Source organism: Mesocricetus auratus, unplaced genomic scaffold (assembly GCF_017639785.1).
Source record: "Mesocricetus auratus isolate SY011 unplaced genomic scaffold, BCM_Maur_2.0 Super-Scaffold_100025, whole genome shotgun sequence".
Lineage (NCBI taxonomy): Eukaryota > Metazoa > Chordata > Mammalia > Rodentia > Cricetidae > Mesocricetus > Mesocricetus auratus.
This window is the reverse complement of record NW_024429206.1, coordinates 11,028,180-11,045,655: the sequence shown is the minus strand read 5'-3', so window position 1 is coordinate 11,045,655 and position 17,476 is coordinate 11,028,180. Positions and strand designations below refer to the sequence as shown.

Below are 17,476 nucleotides of genomic sequence, written 5' to 3'. Positions count from 1 at the left end.
GCCTGCCTCTGCTTCTCAAATGCTGGTGTTAAAGGCATGGGCCACCACCAGCTGCTTTCACTGGGCTTTAAGAAGGGGGGAGGACACAGTGGAAAGGGTGATACAAGCAAGACCAAGCAGAGGTGGAGGACAATGATCATGTATAATGTAGCCAGGCTGAGTTCCTCCAAGACGGTCACTGGGATGGGGTGGGGGTGCTGACCTGGCTGCTGTGTCCTGTTCCCCACTCTGTCTGCTGAGGACAGCTCAAAATGCAGACATGTCTACCTTAGGAACCACTTCCCATTAAAAGAGCAAAGAAACTCAGGTAGCATCACTCCTCTCCCAGGGCATCAGAGCCCTGAAGCGTGTCGACTCACACAATTAGCTAGTTCCTGGTAAGATTCCATCAACACAAGCTGAGTATCCTGAACTTCCAAACCCAAAATACTCCAAGGCCTGAAACCTTTTGAGCGTGGAAAATTGCTGCAATCAAAAGTGCAGGTACAAGACCAGCAAGACGGCTCAGCGGGTAAAGGTGCTTGTCAAAAAAGCCTGGGAACATGAGTTCCATCCCCAGAATACACATGAGGGCAAAATGAAAAAAACTTAGCTCCACAAAGTTATTCTTTGAGTACTACACACAAACATGCTATGGTATGCACACACACTCACAAACATGCAGTGGTATGCACACACACACACACACACACACGCCATGATAAGCACACACACCAATAACAATGATGATGATGACGATGATGATGATGATGATGATGATGATGATGATGATGCAAGTGTAGGGCTGGGGATATCTCTCAATGATAGAGCACTTACTTGACATGTGCAAAGGCCCTGGGGCCTGTCCCCACCCAACAAAAAAGAACAAACTACAAGAAGTCCAAAGGACTGACAAGCCCTGTAAAAATACTGTGTATTGTTACAGGCTGCATGTACAAGGCATCGAGACACAAATGAATCTCTGTGTGAGGAGTTGAAATCTCTTATACGCATGCAATGATCCAAATTGACAAAACTCCCAAGTCTGAAAGGACTCTGGGCTCAAACATCTTGGGTGAGGGACATTCAGTCTGGACCACCTGAGGCAGAAAGGCCACCAGAGCTCAAGTCCATTCTGTAGAAGAGAAACAAGGAGCGCCCAGGGGCCTCGGCAGCTGCCTCTAATTTAATGCCCATTCCTCACCCTGTAGAATGGATTCCCTTCCACCCCTTCATCCTGTGTATGGGGTTCCTCTCCACCCCTCACTCTGTAGAAGGGAGTTCCTCTCCACCCCTCTCATCCTACAGAAGGGAGTCTCCTCTCCATTCCCAGGTCCTCCTTGCTCCTAATGAGGGCTCTGCATCTCAGTTGCTTGGCTTGTGTGACCCTGACAGGTCCACTTGCTATGTGACTTCACCAAGATATATACCATCACCCAACACAGCCAAAACGGGGTGTCACTGTGGCCACATCTTTCTGTGCCTGCCAGGCAGTTTTAAACCTCGTATGTCCCTTGTCACTCCATCTAGGCCTGTAAAGGACATTCAGAATTCCCTGCTATAGACAGAGCCCATGTTGGAGAAGCTGTGCGTGGGTGCACCAGTGTGGGAGCCCACAGAAAGCTGGCAGCATCAAATGCAGATCATGGACGTGTGCTTGAGCCCTGGGTCCTCTGTGAGTTGGCTCATCTTTGCATATTCCAGTGACTGGCATACGGCAGGCATTTAGCAAGCATATAAGATGACTAAACCAACAGATCGAAACCTTTACACAAAGAGCCTCTGGGCCTCAGTTTCCCTTTTACAATGGGGAAGGGGCATGGATTAGATGCTGTCTCTTGGACACTAATGCCCAGGCTCCAGGAGCAGCTCTCACGACATCACCCTGTCCCTGCTTCTCTCCAGCTGCCTCTGAGACCTTTGGAATCTATTATACCCTACTCATCAAGACCCTACCCGCTGCTTCCCTGCCAGTCCAGAAAACCCTCCTTCTCAACACATTTAACCCCTATCCTCCCTTCTGGGAGCTACTGTGCCCCTTCCACAAAGCCTCCCCTGACTAGAGCCCAGCCTCAGACCTTTCAATTCCCAGACATTTTCAAGCTGTCTAAATACTCCAGACACCAAAGTCAAGTTCAAGACAGGAAGATCAACAAAGGGCAGGGTGTAAGGTTGTCTCTGGCCACCATGGAGTCCCAATCCTTCCGAGGGGCTGAGCTGGAATGCGCAGGTGCACAGTTTCTGCCGTCTTCCTGTTCTCATGACAGCATCACCTATTCTGAATGCTGTCAGTAATTTCCTTCAGTCACCGGGAGTTAGATATCCAGCTTCCTTCCTTCCTTCCTTCTTTCCTCCCTCCCTCCCTCCTTCCTTCTCTTCCCCCATTTCTTCCTTCCTTCCTTTCCTCCCTCCCTCCCTCCCATCCATTCTTCCTTCCCCTCTCCTTCCTTTCCTCCCCTCCTGTTACTTAGTCTCATTCTCTACACAGTGACATCTCTGAAACACAGGTGAGTCCATGCACCCCATCACTCATCTCTTAGGACTTTGAAGAACACTGCCTGTGAGACTGTGAGAAACTGGACTTTTTTTGCGGCAGTCCCCACCTTTCCAAACAACCTGGGTACCTGTGCACTGTCATGGGAAGCTGGAAATGGGTCATTTGCGTGTTTTTTTCCCCAGCCCTCTCGTGCTCAGTGATGGAGCCTGTAACTGAACACCATAAATGAATACTGTAGAATAGCTAAGTCACTGTGGTGTTTGTCCAAACACAGAATTAGAAAGGAGAGAGAGAGTAGAGTGGGGTGAGTGTCCAGGACATGGCCTAGCTGCTCCAGAACCCTGCCTCTGTCTCCCTTCTTCCAGATTTTATCCCTCCTCCTCATACAGTCAGCTGTCACCAGTGTGTGGGGGACAGGAAACAGAATTACAAGATTAACAGTGAGCCGGCCTTTATCACAGCTGACTCCAAGAGCCACAGTTCCCGCTTGTCACTACCTACTGCAACCTGGGGGTTGGGACAACAGCCCAAAATAAATCCTGAACTAAGTTAGAACTGAGTCCCAGGGAGATTTCCCCTGAACCAGAGAAAGAGTCCTGAGAATGGACTAGGATCCAGGTTCCCTGTGGGCATTTTCTCAAGTAATTCTATTTGTTTGTTTATTATTTTGGTTTTTCAATACAGGATTTCTCTGTGTAACAGCTCTGGCTGTCCTGGAACTGGCTTTGTAGGCCAGGCTAACCTCGAACTCACAGAGATCTGCCTGCCTCTGCCTCCTGAGTGCTAGGATTAAAGGTGCACACCACCACCTCCCTGCCAAGTAATTCTTATAAGACCCCTAAATATGTAGGCTACACTTATTTGTGCCCATTTCACAAGTGGGGACATCAAGTCTTTGGGAAGTTAGCTCACTTTCCCAGAGTTGCACAGCAAGTGACACAGAGCAGGGGACAACCCCAGCTTTGACTGACTTTGAAACTCTGTTAAGTCAGTCACTTTGCTTCCTCTGTTACTGTCCCTAAGGCCACCTGCAAAGAGCTAGATAATGGCACACCCTATCTAACCCCCCAGAAGGTCTAGCCTTCTCTCAGTTTCCTGACACAGCTCCTCATATGACCACAAACACCTATGATTCTTAGGCTGAGAGACCGGCTCCAACAAAGGCAGTCGGGACTAGTCCCCCCTTTCCCTCTTTCCCATGTGACACCTGACAGAGGAGACCCACCCAAACTGGAATAGGGGTGGTGGGGAGGGTGGGTTAGGGCATCCACGTGTCCTAGCTCTCAAACACCTGTCCTCTCCCCCACCTGTCTCTCTTTTCCTCTCTGACACCTGCTCCTGTGAGCGTCCAAAGAGCACGGGCCAGCAGGGAAGACTATTAAAGGAAGGAGGAGAGCTGGCAAGGGGAGGGAGAGGACCGATCAGGGACAAACTGAACACAGGTCCCCGCACCGCTACAAACAAGAAAAAGCAAACAGTTCCCAAGTGCCTCCTTTTCCATGAGCCAAACGAAGAGAACCAGGAGGTAGCAGGGCCTGATGGAAAGCCCACAGTTGGGCAGGAGTAAGGGGTCTGCTGGACCTCCTCCCACGGGATGGGAACCAGTGATCTTGTCTGGTTGTGTTTTCCAAGGCTTTCTGTGGGACTGCCTGGGGAAGACTCCAGAGAAGGGAGCTGCAGTCAGTCTAAGTCAAGAGGCTGCGGCTGTCAAGAAGGGTGACGGTTGGAGTTCAGTCTGACAGGAGCCTGGTGCTGAATGCTAAGATGCGCCGAGAAGAACCAGGCCGGGATGGGAGCCCAGCAGTAGAGCATGGGCTTATGGTGTGCAAGACCCTTGGTTGGGTCCTCAGCACAGCAAGAGGAACCTTAAGACTCGTGAGGTTAGAGAAGGGGGTTACCTCCTGACCTCTTCAAATCCATCGTGCCCTGGTAGGAAGGATGGAAGAGATGGAGGGTGCTAAGACGGTTTGGTGACCTGTGCTTCTACAAGGCAGCCCAGGTTGAACCTTCACCTGTAGCTCCCAACAGGGCTTCCCTCTGCAGCCAAGTCATCATGAGCCTGGAATGTGACCCTGACCTTGGCTGTGCAGGGGCTTCTGGTAGGTGTATCCGCCGCTGCTTAGATGGGATTTTTATTGACACAGACTCCTCTGACCCTAGAACTATAGCAAGTGTCGATTTAAAAACATTTTTTAAATAGTGAATAAATATTCCTGGGCCTGGAGAGATGGCTTAGCAGGTGGGAGCACTTGTTGCTCTTCTAGAGTACCTGGGTTTGATTCCCAGCACCCACATAGCAGCTCACAACCATCTGTAACTCTAGTTCCAGGGGATCTGACGCCCTCTTCTAGACTCCATGGGAACTGAAGGTAAACAGTACATAGACATATGCACAGGGAAAATACCCATACAAGTAAAATAATATTTTTAATTAAATTAATTTCATAGCACACAGTTCTTAGCCTAATGTTTAGACTCCAAGAGTATGGAATCTCCATTCCTTTCTCTGTTTTTGGTCCCTCACCCTTCTTTGAATGACCATGTCCCAAAACTGACTTTCCCTTTTCTTCTCTTCCAGAGAGTCATCAATGATTTCATTTTATGTGAATCACTAAACCCACCAAGGGAGAGAGAGAGAGAGAGAGAGAGAGAGAGAGAGAGAGAGAGAGAGAGAGAGAGAGAGAGAGAGAGAGAGTGCACACATGCGCACACACAACATACACATTTGATCGAGGTGTGATTTCTAATTCTCTTGCCACATTGTGGGTCGAGCCAGAAGTTGGGAGAACAATTGACAGACTGCCTTGCCTGCTCAATCATTTCAGTCAGACCCAATTCCCTCTCTGTACATTTGTTCCAACCCTTTCTATTTGTCATATCAGCGACTGCGACCACAGGATATGTAAAACTAGCAATTGATTTTTAGCACCGGCTCTCAACCCCCACCGCCACCCCCCTGAGGTGCCCTGGACACCACCTGGTGTCAAGTTGGTCTGTGTTTCACCCCCAGGAAACAGAGTTGTTCACTTCTCTCTCATTTATGGAGAGCTGTTGCCGAAAGAGCAGCCTTCATCAGCTGAGATGAATGGGAGGAAGAGGGAAAGGGTTTCGTGATGGGGGAGAACACCAGGAAGAGGAGGCAGACAGTGTTGGCTCCCTGGCCAGCTGGACTCTAGTCTCCTACCCAGACGTTCACACTGCAGGCTGCCTAGAAGCACCCATCCAGATCACAAAGCTTATCAGAAAAGGGGCTGAGGCCCGGGGAGATAGCTCACTCCATAAAGTGCCTGCTGCACAAGCATGAGGGCCTGAGTTCAAATCCCCAGAACCCATGAAAATGTCCAGGCTTGGTGAGGCTTGCCTGCAATCCCAGTTGTGGGGAGGTGGATACAGGAGGATCCCTGGAGCTCAATGGCCAGCCAGACTGACTGAATCAGGGCGCCCAGGTTCAGTAAGAGACTCTGTCTCAAAAAATAAGGTAGAAAGTGGTTGAGCTATGAGAGAGAGAACACAGACAGAGACAGAGATCGGGGAATGAGATATCTCTTTCTCTGCTGGATGGTGGAAATGCTGCTGGGGGAATTTATGGGGTACATTTGGCCCCGACTTCTTACCTTTGCATCCTTGACATCCTGTGCAGTTCCATGTCATCACTGCCCCGAAAGCCTTTGGCGAAGGGGTTATTCTCAATTTTCAGCTGTGTAATCTGAGAGGAGGAAGGAGAACAAGTTGGTTCACACTTGATTACTACAGGAGGACCTTGGAACAAGAGTGCATAACAAATGTGAAAAAGAGGCTCCGGACAACCCTTAGAGGACACAATGCAGCCTGTCACAGTGGCAGGACTCCCCCTTAGAGCGGAGTCTTTGAAAAATGTCCTAGGTCAGACGGTTGTTAAAAGGAAGAGGGAAACCTGGATTTGGTTTATTCATTAATTGAAGTCATATTCTGCATTGTGTATGTGTGTGTGTGTGTGCATACGTGCACATGTGTGTATTGAGCATTTTGCATTTCAAAGAAAAAGGAAGCCTCAACATTTGGCTCCTCTTCCTTCGAAAGCCATGAGTGCTGACATGGTGACTGCATATCCCACACACTGTGGTAATCTCCAGATCGCAGAAAACACATTTTGATCATTGCTTTCAAACGTCCGGTCATGCCCCATTTCCCCATTTTGCAGACAGCACTGACTAGCCCAGGTGTAAAATGCTGCCCAGTACAATAAACACCAACATCCGAGGCTCCCACACATGGTAGCTGTCCTGTGGCTCCAACCCTCTGTGGTTTTCTAGGCAAGGAAGTAGGAACTCTGTCTTTAAAATCTGTGTCAGAACCCTGAAGCAGAACTGTGTGTTTTTTCATGTTTTGGTCCAAGGCCCAGCACTTTAATTTAAACCATCAACACATATTATGTTAGTGTCAACGTAATAGTGGATCCAGGTGGCAGACTGCATCCATATGGAATTTGCTACAAGTGTATCCTAAAAGCTGTGTATGAGTTTAATTGTCACATACAGAATCACATGACAGACACCAGGGCATTATAACTGCCATCAGTGACTCAGGGTTCCCCTTAGGGGCCACTGCCACATCTAAGAGCATCTGTATACTGCTTCACTTAAATTGGGGTCTGTTTTGTTTTGTTTATATGTACATGTGTGTATACATGCCTGTGTGCATGCATGTATGTTTAGGGGCGTGCATGTGAAAGCCCAAAGTTGACACTAGTTTCCTCCTCTGTCTTTCTCTAAAGTATCTGCTGTGGCAGGATCTCTCCCACGAGCCCAGAACATGCAGATTCAACTAGTCCAGCAATCCAGCTGCCCTGAGGCTCCCATCTCCACCCCCTGAGTAATGTGACTACAGGTGCCGACTGGGCCATCTCAGCATTTGTGTGGTTGCTGGTGATCCAAACTCCAGACCTCAGGTTTGGGCAACAGCTACTTTTTCTGTGGAGCCAGTTTAATTTTAAGATTTTCTTTTAATTTCCTTTCTTTTTTCTGAGACAGGGTCTCACTATGTATCCCAGGCTGGTCTCCAGCCTAAGGTAATTCAAAGTGCTAGGATTGTAGAATTGCAGGTATGAACCCCCCACACCCAGCTATGATTTTTTATTTAAATCAACTCCCTTTCTATTCAAAAGTATTTTATTCAGAAATATTGCTCACAGCTCTATATGACAAAGGAGAATTCAGGCATGCCAGAGCCACTTGGTAATCAATAAAAAGATGACAAACTCTTTTGACATCCACAGGAAGTTCTGAAACCAAAGCCTGCCTTCTGGTTTTAAGGAGGAAAAAATCGATGCCATTAGGGAAGGTTCTAGAACAAACTAGATCTGAACTAAAACTCTCTCACGGAAAACTAGAGTCTGTGGATGGGATTGAGTCTTCCTCTGTGTCTCATCCTCTTAAACACTGAGAGCTGTCTCATTCACCCATCGGTGCTCACACTTCAGAGGATTCAGAGGATGAACCTTGCCGCCAAGCTTGATGACCCAAGTTCAATCCCTGGGTCCCACATGGGTGGAAGGCAACAACTGACCCCCCACAAGTTGCCCTCTGTCCTCCACACCAATGCAGCACCCCCCCATACACACACACACTCAAATAATTTTCTGATAAAACTGAAACTTCTCTTAGGGCCAGTGAGACTGCTCAGCAGCTCAGCAAGCCTGGAGAACTGCATTCCATTTCTAAAACACAAGTAAAAGCAGAAAGAGAGAACCGCCTCCATGGAACTGTCCTCTGGCCCCCATCGGTGCTGTGGCGTGCACACACACCATCACATTTACACACACAATAGCAATAATAATAATTAGGGGCTGAGAAGACGGCTGTGCTGGGAACAGAATTCAGGGCCTTGAACACACTGGTCCAGTGCTCAGCACAGCACCACATCCCAGCCTCCCTTCTTTTAGGGACTGCATAGACGTCTCCAGGGTATATGCATTGCTAGGGGAGAGTTGGGGTGATAGGTCAGGGGTAGATTGCCTCTAACACTAGGCTCTAGGGGTGCAGAGATAGCAGGAGCCCCAGGAACGCACTAGCTAGCCAGTCTAGCCAACTGGGAGTAACCCGTCTCAAAGAGAAGATGGGGCCAGTGAAGTGGCTTTAGCTGGTAAAGGTGTCTGTCACCAAGCCTGGCAACCTGAGCTCTGTCCCTAGGACTGATAGGAGAGAAGGAGAGGATTGACTCTCGTAAGTTGTCATCTGACCTCCAGCTATGTGCAGAGTACACAAACACACACACACACACACACACACACACCACATGCACACATCCACATATGTACACATACAAACACACATACTCATATGCACACATACACACACACACCACATGCACACATCCACATATGTATACACACACACCACAGGCAAACACACATATGTGCACACACATACACTTATGTACACATACAAACACACATACACGTATGCACACATGCACACATGCACACACACACACCACAGGCATACACAACACACGCACAGGCACACACAAACATGTGCACACACACAAAGAGAACCACCCTTGAGAAATCCTTCTAGACCGTGAAACACGGCTTATTTTGCACACGGCCTCAGACACTATAAACCAGTCTATAAACTGTAGGCTGCACATCAGCTTATGAACCCCCAAATCCACACACCTGGAAGCCCTGCGCCTACCAAAAAGCTCCAGGGAAATCTACTTCTATTTACCATACAAATACACTCCCTTCCAAAATCAGCACAAAACCGGATATCCGGGGAGGGAGAAAGTGGAAGGGGGGGCAAATATAAATGCCAGCTCCAACTGGTGAGACAGCGGTTGTAAAAATTAATGAAAATAATTGTTGCAAATTCTTGCTTTTGAGAGGAAAAAAAACTCACAAGGGCCAAAAATCTTAATTATGTCTCTCTATTAGGGGCTTCATTTCCTGGTCCTGACCAGAAAGCTAGTACCTCATAAATATGGACTCCACACACAAGGACTTAAGCTGGAATAAAGCACCTCAGAATGGAAAAGCCAGTTAGCATTGGGGGATAGGCATGCTTGCATACACAGCCATTGTCGTAAGAGCCGCCGGGAAATGAAATGCCCGAGTGACTTGTGTTTAACACCTACATATTTCTAGGCGGTGTGCTGAGAGTTGCTGACAACTGCTGTGAAGACCCAAACAAAAATGTGTTTCCCGGAGAGTACATGCATCGCAGCTAGGGAAGAGTTGAGTTTTCAAATATCTTTTTTTTTCAGGCTGTCAAACATCTGGGGAAATAACTCCCAAATCCAGCTTAGGATCACAGCTGGGCTGAGAAAATATGGCTCACCATTAAGAATCCTGTGCTGAAACGGTGTGTGTGCCTTATCACCTAAGGAAGGAACCCTGCCACACACCCATCCCTACCTGGCACCTGGCTCTTGAGGACAAAGCATCCTGGGACACTGAGTTCTTTGAACCCCTACCCAAACAGTGGCTTGCATTCTTCAGGTGTCCACTCACCCAGAATATTTTCCCCAAACTCTTTCATACAAAACAAAACAAGTAAGTTCTTGACTGGCAAGGAGATCACAAAGACCAGCATCCCTAGTTATTTTTTTCAACCACAATGATAGATTTAATTTTTAAAATGCCGGTCATTCAGCTTATTATATAACCAAGGAGTTTAATATAATGATGAACAGGAAAAGATTACACACACACACACACACACACACACACACACACAAATAATAATAATCAAAAGTTTTGAACAGAGCTAACCCGTAAACAAACCAGTGGCTAGAGACACACCATTGCCTCATCACAAAGCCATTCCCAGAGATTATTTTGTGATTATCTTATGAAATCCTCTCAAGGACCTCGTGAAATGGATGCTGTTGTGAGTCCCATTTTACAGATGGGAAAACTGGGTCAGATTTTGCCTTTGAATCTTAGCTCTCTGTCCTGGCCCCCTCCCTCGGGGGTACACCCCTTAATCCACATGGTGCTAACATCTCAACTGGCTTACCCGTGCCCTCAGCCCTCTCAGCACCCATGCCAGCTGGGACAATAAAGTGAGAGACGCTGCCCACAGATCATGAGAAACCATGGCCCAGTTTATTTAAGTCGCACATCGTATATCCACCCAAGGAATGTTTTCTAGGGTCTTGAACTTGACTGGGAAGTGTGTCACTTTGGGCACTTCACATAGAAAATGACTGATTCTGATGGAAGATGTGGGAGGGCAGAAACTTGTCTCCTGTGAACCCCTCTTCCATGGATCCAAAACCTCTCCACCTGGCTAAAAAGGCCTTCCTATGCAGTTCAACTAGAGTCCCACAGGCAACTAAGACAGGAAGCAATCTGGGTGGGTGGAATTTCTGTGCGGTCATCAAACACACACCCAAACGAGTGGCTGGAGATCCACGCTGGCAGATCTGTGAACGGTTCTTTGCACTGTGCTCCAAACTCATACGTGGGCCAACAAAATGGCTCAATTCCCGGGACTCACGAAGAGGTAGAAAGAAAGAGTGAACTCCCACCAGATGTGCTCTGACCTGGACAAGCAAACCATAGCACATGTATAACCCCCACCCCCACACACACATAGAAATATAACACTGTTGGGGGTATGTCACATGTGACATAGCAGTCTTCGAGAGGCCAGAAATGCAGCTCGGTGACAGGATGCATGCTTGGCAATGCTTGAAGCTATGAGTTCAAACCCCAGCATACTCAAAAACAAACCAAAAATCAAGTGCCCACTGTGTGAAGCTAAAGACAGAGACGCGAGGGAAGGGATGTGCACAGACTGCACATGGTACATACATCACAGCATTATCACGACAAAACTCAGACCATGCCAAGGATCCAAGGACCCACTTTTTAAAAGATCGTTTTATATGCACACGCACACCCCCCCACACACACACACACCCTTCTTCTGTGAACCTAAGCTTGCCTGAGTGGGAGATGGATGTATCTGTGCTCCTTGTGTCCAGTCTGGGAGTCTTTAAGCAATGATATGGCCAGAGTTAACCAAGGATTTGGGTTTGCAGCATCACGGAGGAAACCCATATCTGGGAGTGTGACTCGGGGTAGACTTAGTCTGGCTGAGTCAGCTGAGCTGACCTCACCATTTTGCCCTTGCTGGGGTCAACTCTGTTCTTTCCCCCTTTAAAAAGTAATTGTGTTTGGGGAGGGGGCTGGGGTTTCTTCTGGGGCAGGGGAAGGAAACTCTCCATAGATCTGGAAGGAATCATCCATCATAGTCAGGCCACTTACAGTCTGAATTCGGAGACTACCCACCGTGGGTTGTAACAGGATTGGCTGAGGTATTCTCTACCACCCAGCCAGCACCAGAATGACCTCCACTGGACGGCCCGGAACTAAACCTGCCTGTGACCCTTCTGTGGCCTGGCCTGCCGGCTAACGTCACCCAGATTGAGGAGGAGCAGGGTCTAAGAGAGGGGGTGGGCCCTCACTGAGCTCACATGGGGTGCCCCTCCCCCGTTAGCCTCGGCTATGCCACCTGCCCACTGGTCTCAAGAGAAAGGGCAATCCTCACCCACGGTAGCATTAGCAACCTGGTACCTTTCGCCCCACAGGCTTGCACCAGTTTTAAGTGCAAGACAAGTTTGGTTCTAACTAGAAAACGGTGGGTGAGAGACATCCTCCCCCACCACGAATATAATACAAACAGCTCCACCTCGACTTCTGCCCAGACCCGGGAGGAGAGAATAGAAGCTGAGCAGCTGGACTGTGGACCCACCCTCAGCCTTAAAGAACTGTATTTCTACGAAGACCCAGCGCATGCGTCCATGTAAACCAGCAGGCGCGCCTCCCCCTTGCAGGCGCCCAGAGAGTGAGGCTTACCTTGTGATTCTGGTACGAAGTCACTGCGATAAACGCGGTCTCCGGAAAGACGTGGGTGCAGAACGCAGTATTCTTTGAACCAAATCCATTATTTTCGTCTGCTTTCACGATGTGTAATCGGGGCTGGTATTTGTGCATGGAGTTCAGGATAATCTAAAAAATAACAGAGAAAATGAGATTGTCCGAAGGAGAAAAAAAATCAAAACTCCCTTTGTTTCCAGCTAGATCCTTGCTCCTCCCCCATCTGCAGTGCCAATTAGCTTTATTATATAGGCTCTCAGGAAGGAAAACAAATAGTCTTTTTTTTTCTTCTGTTTTGAAAAGGGGCCAGTGATTTCATTTAAAAGAAACATTTCAAAAATGACAATTTCCACATAAGAAAGGCAAGGTAATATTCCAGGAACCTACCCAAAGCACACACGGCAGTAAATCAGAATTCTTAATAAAGTTTGCTTAATAAATTAACTCTGTATATAAGGGCACTTCCCGCCCCCAACGGGGGCCTGGTAAGTCTGGAGGCGGGAACCAGTGGGGGTTGGGAAAGGCGGACAGCAGTGTGGCCACCGGGGACAGGAAGAACATGTGTGCATACGTACATACAAATAGTCGTGTCACACACCCCTCCTCAAACTCCTCCTGACCAAGGCCAAGGGCTGATGCAACTCTAGCCAGAAAGGCCTCAAACCTAGGCCCTTTGTTTTGAAACATGAAAAGGAGTCAGAGAGAGAGAGAGAGAGAGAGAGAGAGAGAGAGAGAGAGAGAGAGAGAGCTCTGTGAGGCGGTGAGGAGGCAGACTGGTTGACCTGGAGGCTTCCTTTCTCTAACATTTGGGGCTCAGAGACAGATCTCCATGTCTACTAGGAGGGGGGTTTGTGTTCATCTCCCTTCGGGGTACTCTGGGTGGGGCTTACCCTGCTGCTGTGTCTATTGTCACAATCACATTACTATTATTAGGAGACAGAGGAGGATCCCTGGTTGCAAATTGCGGCTGGAGTCAGGACTCCTGCACAAGCATCCATAGCAATAAAACTGAGTTTGCCGTCCAGATGATGCCCATATTTTGATGCTGGGGGTGGGGTGACTGCTTAATAGTCACCAAAACTTTTCTAATGCAGCAGGCCACATTTACCCATTCCCTGAACCTGGCCTGCTTTTCCCACAGGATGCCATGCCCCAAATGTTGCTTGGTGTCTCTGATTATTTGCATTGCTAACCCTGGCTTGCAGAATCCCTGGCCCAACCCAACAAGACCCTCGAGGGTTCAGAGATGCAATCCCTCCCTGCCTGGGGGCATCTATCTCTAACAACACACACACACACACACACACACACACACACACACACACACACCTCCCAAACGTATAGTGAGGGTGGCTGACCCGGGCCCGCGTGGCGACAGGGAGACGCACTGGGGCCCCTGGATTGACTGCCACATGCCACAGCCCCTGGGCCAGCACAGCCGTCGTCCCAGCTTAACCAAATTGCTTTGACAGCTGGGGACAGTGTAGAGACTTCAGAAAGAGGGTGATCTAATGGCCTCTAATTCCATCAGAGTGACTCTAGATTAAAAGTTGGGGTAGTGTACTTCTCTTGTTTTTCCTTGGGTTGTTGAGAGGGGGGAAAAACAGCTAAAGCTAAATACCCTGTATTTGTTGATAGAGTCAAAGACCTTTCCTGGAATATCTACTCCAGAGTGACCCAAAAAGCACTATTAGAAAAACAGGGGAAGCAGTTTGAGCTGAAATGGCATTGGGAGACAGACTCAGTTGCCAGCTGATGGTTCTACAGAAGCCCCCACTCAAAGGGCTCAGCACTCATATGGATGCAGCCAGAGGAAGGAAACAGGCAGGGTATCCAGGACCTTGAACTTAATGTACCTGGTTAGTAACCTCAGGAAACCCCAAACCTTCTAATCCTGCACCAGGAGAGCACCCAGACCATTTATGTACTAGAGTCACAATCCAACCTTCTCCCCTCCTATCTGCAGAACCCCTCAGGGGACCATCCTGAAACCAATCCACTACCGTCCCCAGGACCCAGTTGGCCTCTGTCACCACCACCCAGAAGGGGTAGATTCAACATTTGAACTTATCTCCTACCCAGACCCTTATTTCCCCAAACTGGAGACTGTGTGCCTCCATGGTGAATCCTCTGTCCCAAAAGGAACTGTATTAGCTTGGGCACATCCTCTCCCTTCCCCCCACTTCCTTTTGTAAAAACAACCTTGAGTACCAGCTTCCCAAAGATGAGCACATTCGAACCTTCTAGCAAAGGGCTCTGAATGCAGAATTCAAAGTCAAAGAAATTGAGAGATTTGGGACTATTTCTCCCAAAAGCCGGTGTTTTGTGTTCTTTGGGTAAAGAAGGGTGAGGTTGGGCTGGGAACCCACTGAAAGCAATGGATCACCAGAGAGAGGAACTGTACACAGTCACTATACACACTCAATGCACACACTATACACACTGTACACACTCACTATACACACTTACAATACACACTCAACTATAAACATTCACTATGCACACTCAATACATACTCGCTATAAACACTATACACACTAATTATACACACTCACTATACCCATGTTATTTGGGGGATTCCTCAGGTCTTCTCTTAGAGCTAAACTGACTCCAGGTTTAGGGTTCTGGTTTAGGTTTGACCCCTCTAAGCATGGAAAGGAGACTGGATAATAAGACAAAATAAAATCTATCTTCCCAAGAGTTTACAGGAGGTGCTGGTGTCAGGGTTCACTTGCCACCCATAAGAGATGGGGCAGGAGACCGGGCACTCTCCTTCCCTTGGGAGAGTCAATTCTAATTCAGGGCTTGGAAATAGATTGGCCTGAAGCCCCATCTCCAGCCACCCAGGGAAAAGGAAAGACAGATCCTGGGCTAGACCACAAGGAAGATAGAGCAGAGGATGTCCCCTCAGTTGGGGAGTGGTGGAGCCAAAAGAAATAGAGGGAAAGGAAGGTCAGGGGTAAGAGTGACTTGAGAATGTGACAAAGAGGGGAGAAGGTGGGACAGGAATTTCCAGATCAGAGACACGGAGAATGGGACTGGTGCGCTGCCTCTTGCTGATAATTCCAGCCTCTGGGAGGGTCCCAACTAGTTGGGGGATAGCTTGGGGTTATGTAAATGGAATCCTGGAGATAGAACTAGAGAAGTGTGGAGGCAGAAGAGAGAGAGAGAGAGAGAGAGAGAGAGAGAGAGAGAGAGAGAGAGAGAGGGAGGTTTAGAAGTCAAAAGATAGAGTCCCCGAGAGGAGTAAGGAAATGGGGGCGGGGAGTGAGGGTGAAGGGACCCCACACGCTGATGGGGGGCAGGCTACTTACGTGCCCAAATGGGTCCAGGTGGTTGTTGGTGAGCTTCAGTTTCTGGAAGGAGACAAGTTGTCGCATCCAGTGTGCTCCGGTTGCCGGGGAGTCCGGGTGCACATAAAGGCGACCTGGCATGGCGGGTTCAGCTTTGCCGGTAACAGACCTAGGTGAAGGAGACCAGGAGCTGCGGGGCTTTCCGTGGCCCAGAGGTAGCTGACCTGAAGAGGGCTGCTGTTCTCGGTACAGCCCCCCTCCCCGCTCCAGAGCTCCCCACAATGCATCCAACCAAACCCCTCGCCTGACTCCTTCTTCTTCCCCAGCCCAGCACCAGGAGTGTGTGGGGCCTCGAAGCTTATGCTGCCCACACATTATTGGTGAGATGTGAAAATCTGCACATGCAAAACTCTTGGAAACTACTTAAGTGCTTTCAAAGGAGCCATCCTCTTCCAGCCTCCCAGCAGTGCAGTGGAGCCCAGGAATGAATGGCTTAGGCGCTCCTGACTGCTTCACCACTAAAGCCAGGGGCCAGTTTTGCAGTTTCATAAAAAACGGCATGTTCAAAGCAGGTAACTCATAAAAAATAACTGTAAATGGTTTTGTGCCCCCCAGAAATATATCCAGTACTTGGTAACAATACCCTTTTTACAAAAACTAAAATAAAATAAAAAATGTGCAGCCCATGTGGCTATAGAGTACACAAGCAGCCTCACTTCCCTGGCAGCCTCAGTTTTCAGGCCTATGAAATGGGAGACAGTTGCTGCAGCCCCTTTTTATACAATAGAATAGGCACACAAGTCTTGAGCCTTAGTAGGAGCTGTTAGTAATAATAATAATAATAATAATAATAATAATAATAATAGTGTTTACTGGTTCAGTTGCTGGGAAATGGAATAGACATTGCACTTCCCTCCCAGCTTTCCTGTCCTCTGGAACTCTGGCCTACCATTTATTATCTGCAAATTTGTATCTGTGGTCATCTGCAGGAACAATATCCATGAGAAGAATGTACTTCGTTTTGGGATTCAGGCCAGTCACCTTCACTTTGTAACTAGGAAACATCCGCCTGGGAGAGAGAGGGAGAGGGAGAGGGGGACACACACCGAGAAAGAAGTGGTGGTTAATTCCGATACTCAGAAGAACCATTCCTGATCCTTTAGCAATTCCCGGAGAAATGAAGGGCACTGGCCCCACTCCATCCCCGGTGAGATCCAGCCCGGGTTTCCCCTGAAATTACTGGGAGGAGAATAGAACTCAGAAAGAAGGAGGCAGCTGCAGCGGTAGCCCGCACCCAGAAAGAAAATTGGACTCAGAGATTGAAGCTTATGGACTTCTATGTTTAAGAGACTCACTTTCTGGGGAACCTGGTACAAGGGTGAGGAGTACAAAGCTAGCGGCCTTCTCACTCTGGGGTGAGAAGGTACCCCGGGGACACATCACCTTAGATACTAACTTTAGTCCTCTGCCCTTGGCGGTGCAGGTTAACTGTGGCTGCCATAGTGGTTCCTACCCCGCATTGCCAGCGTGCGGGGTTTTTCATAAATGACCTGTAACTTCTCCACGGAGCTTGGCAGATTTCCCTGGGGAGCTTAAAACTCCCAGGCACTCAGGAAAGAAATTCCAAAGCCTTCCAGAGTCGGTTTTAGAGAGAGCCGAAGCCTCTACTAGAAAGCTGATGGCATACAACTGGTGCCGGCCGAACTCGAATCCCTAGGGCTCCCCAGGCCTCGGCCCCACTAGAAATTTTTCCTTAAGGTCAGGTGAGGACAGAGCCTCAGAGAGCAGGGGATCCGACTGGATTTGTGCATCTGGACAAGACGTTGGACCTGGGTTGGTGCA

General features: G+C 48.6%; 1 protein-coding gene across 4 annotated transcripts in view; it reads right to left on the bottom strand.

The window, feature by feature from the left end:
• Tbx5 (T-box transcription factor 5) overlaps positions 1 to 17,476 on the bottom strand; it is a 47,772-nt gene that overhangs the window by 22,325 nt on the left and 7,971 nt on the right. For all 4 annotated transcript variants that reach the window (XM_021232378.2, XM_040731432.1, XM_040731431.1 and 1 more), the window contains 4 exons: positions 16,584 to 16,703; positions 15,656 to 15,803; positions 12,321 to 12,473; positions 6,091 to 6,182 (listed from right to left, as the gene is read on the bottom strand). In XM_021232378.2, coding sequence (XP_021088037.1) covers positions 6,091 to 6,182; positions 12,321 to 12,473; positions 15,656 to 15,803; positions 16,584 to 16,703 — 513 coding nt within the window. The remainder of the gene's footprint in view (positions 1 to 6,090; positions 6,183 to 12,320; positions 12,474 to 15,655; positions 15,804 to 16,583; positions 16,704 to 17,476) is intronic.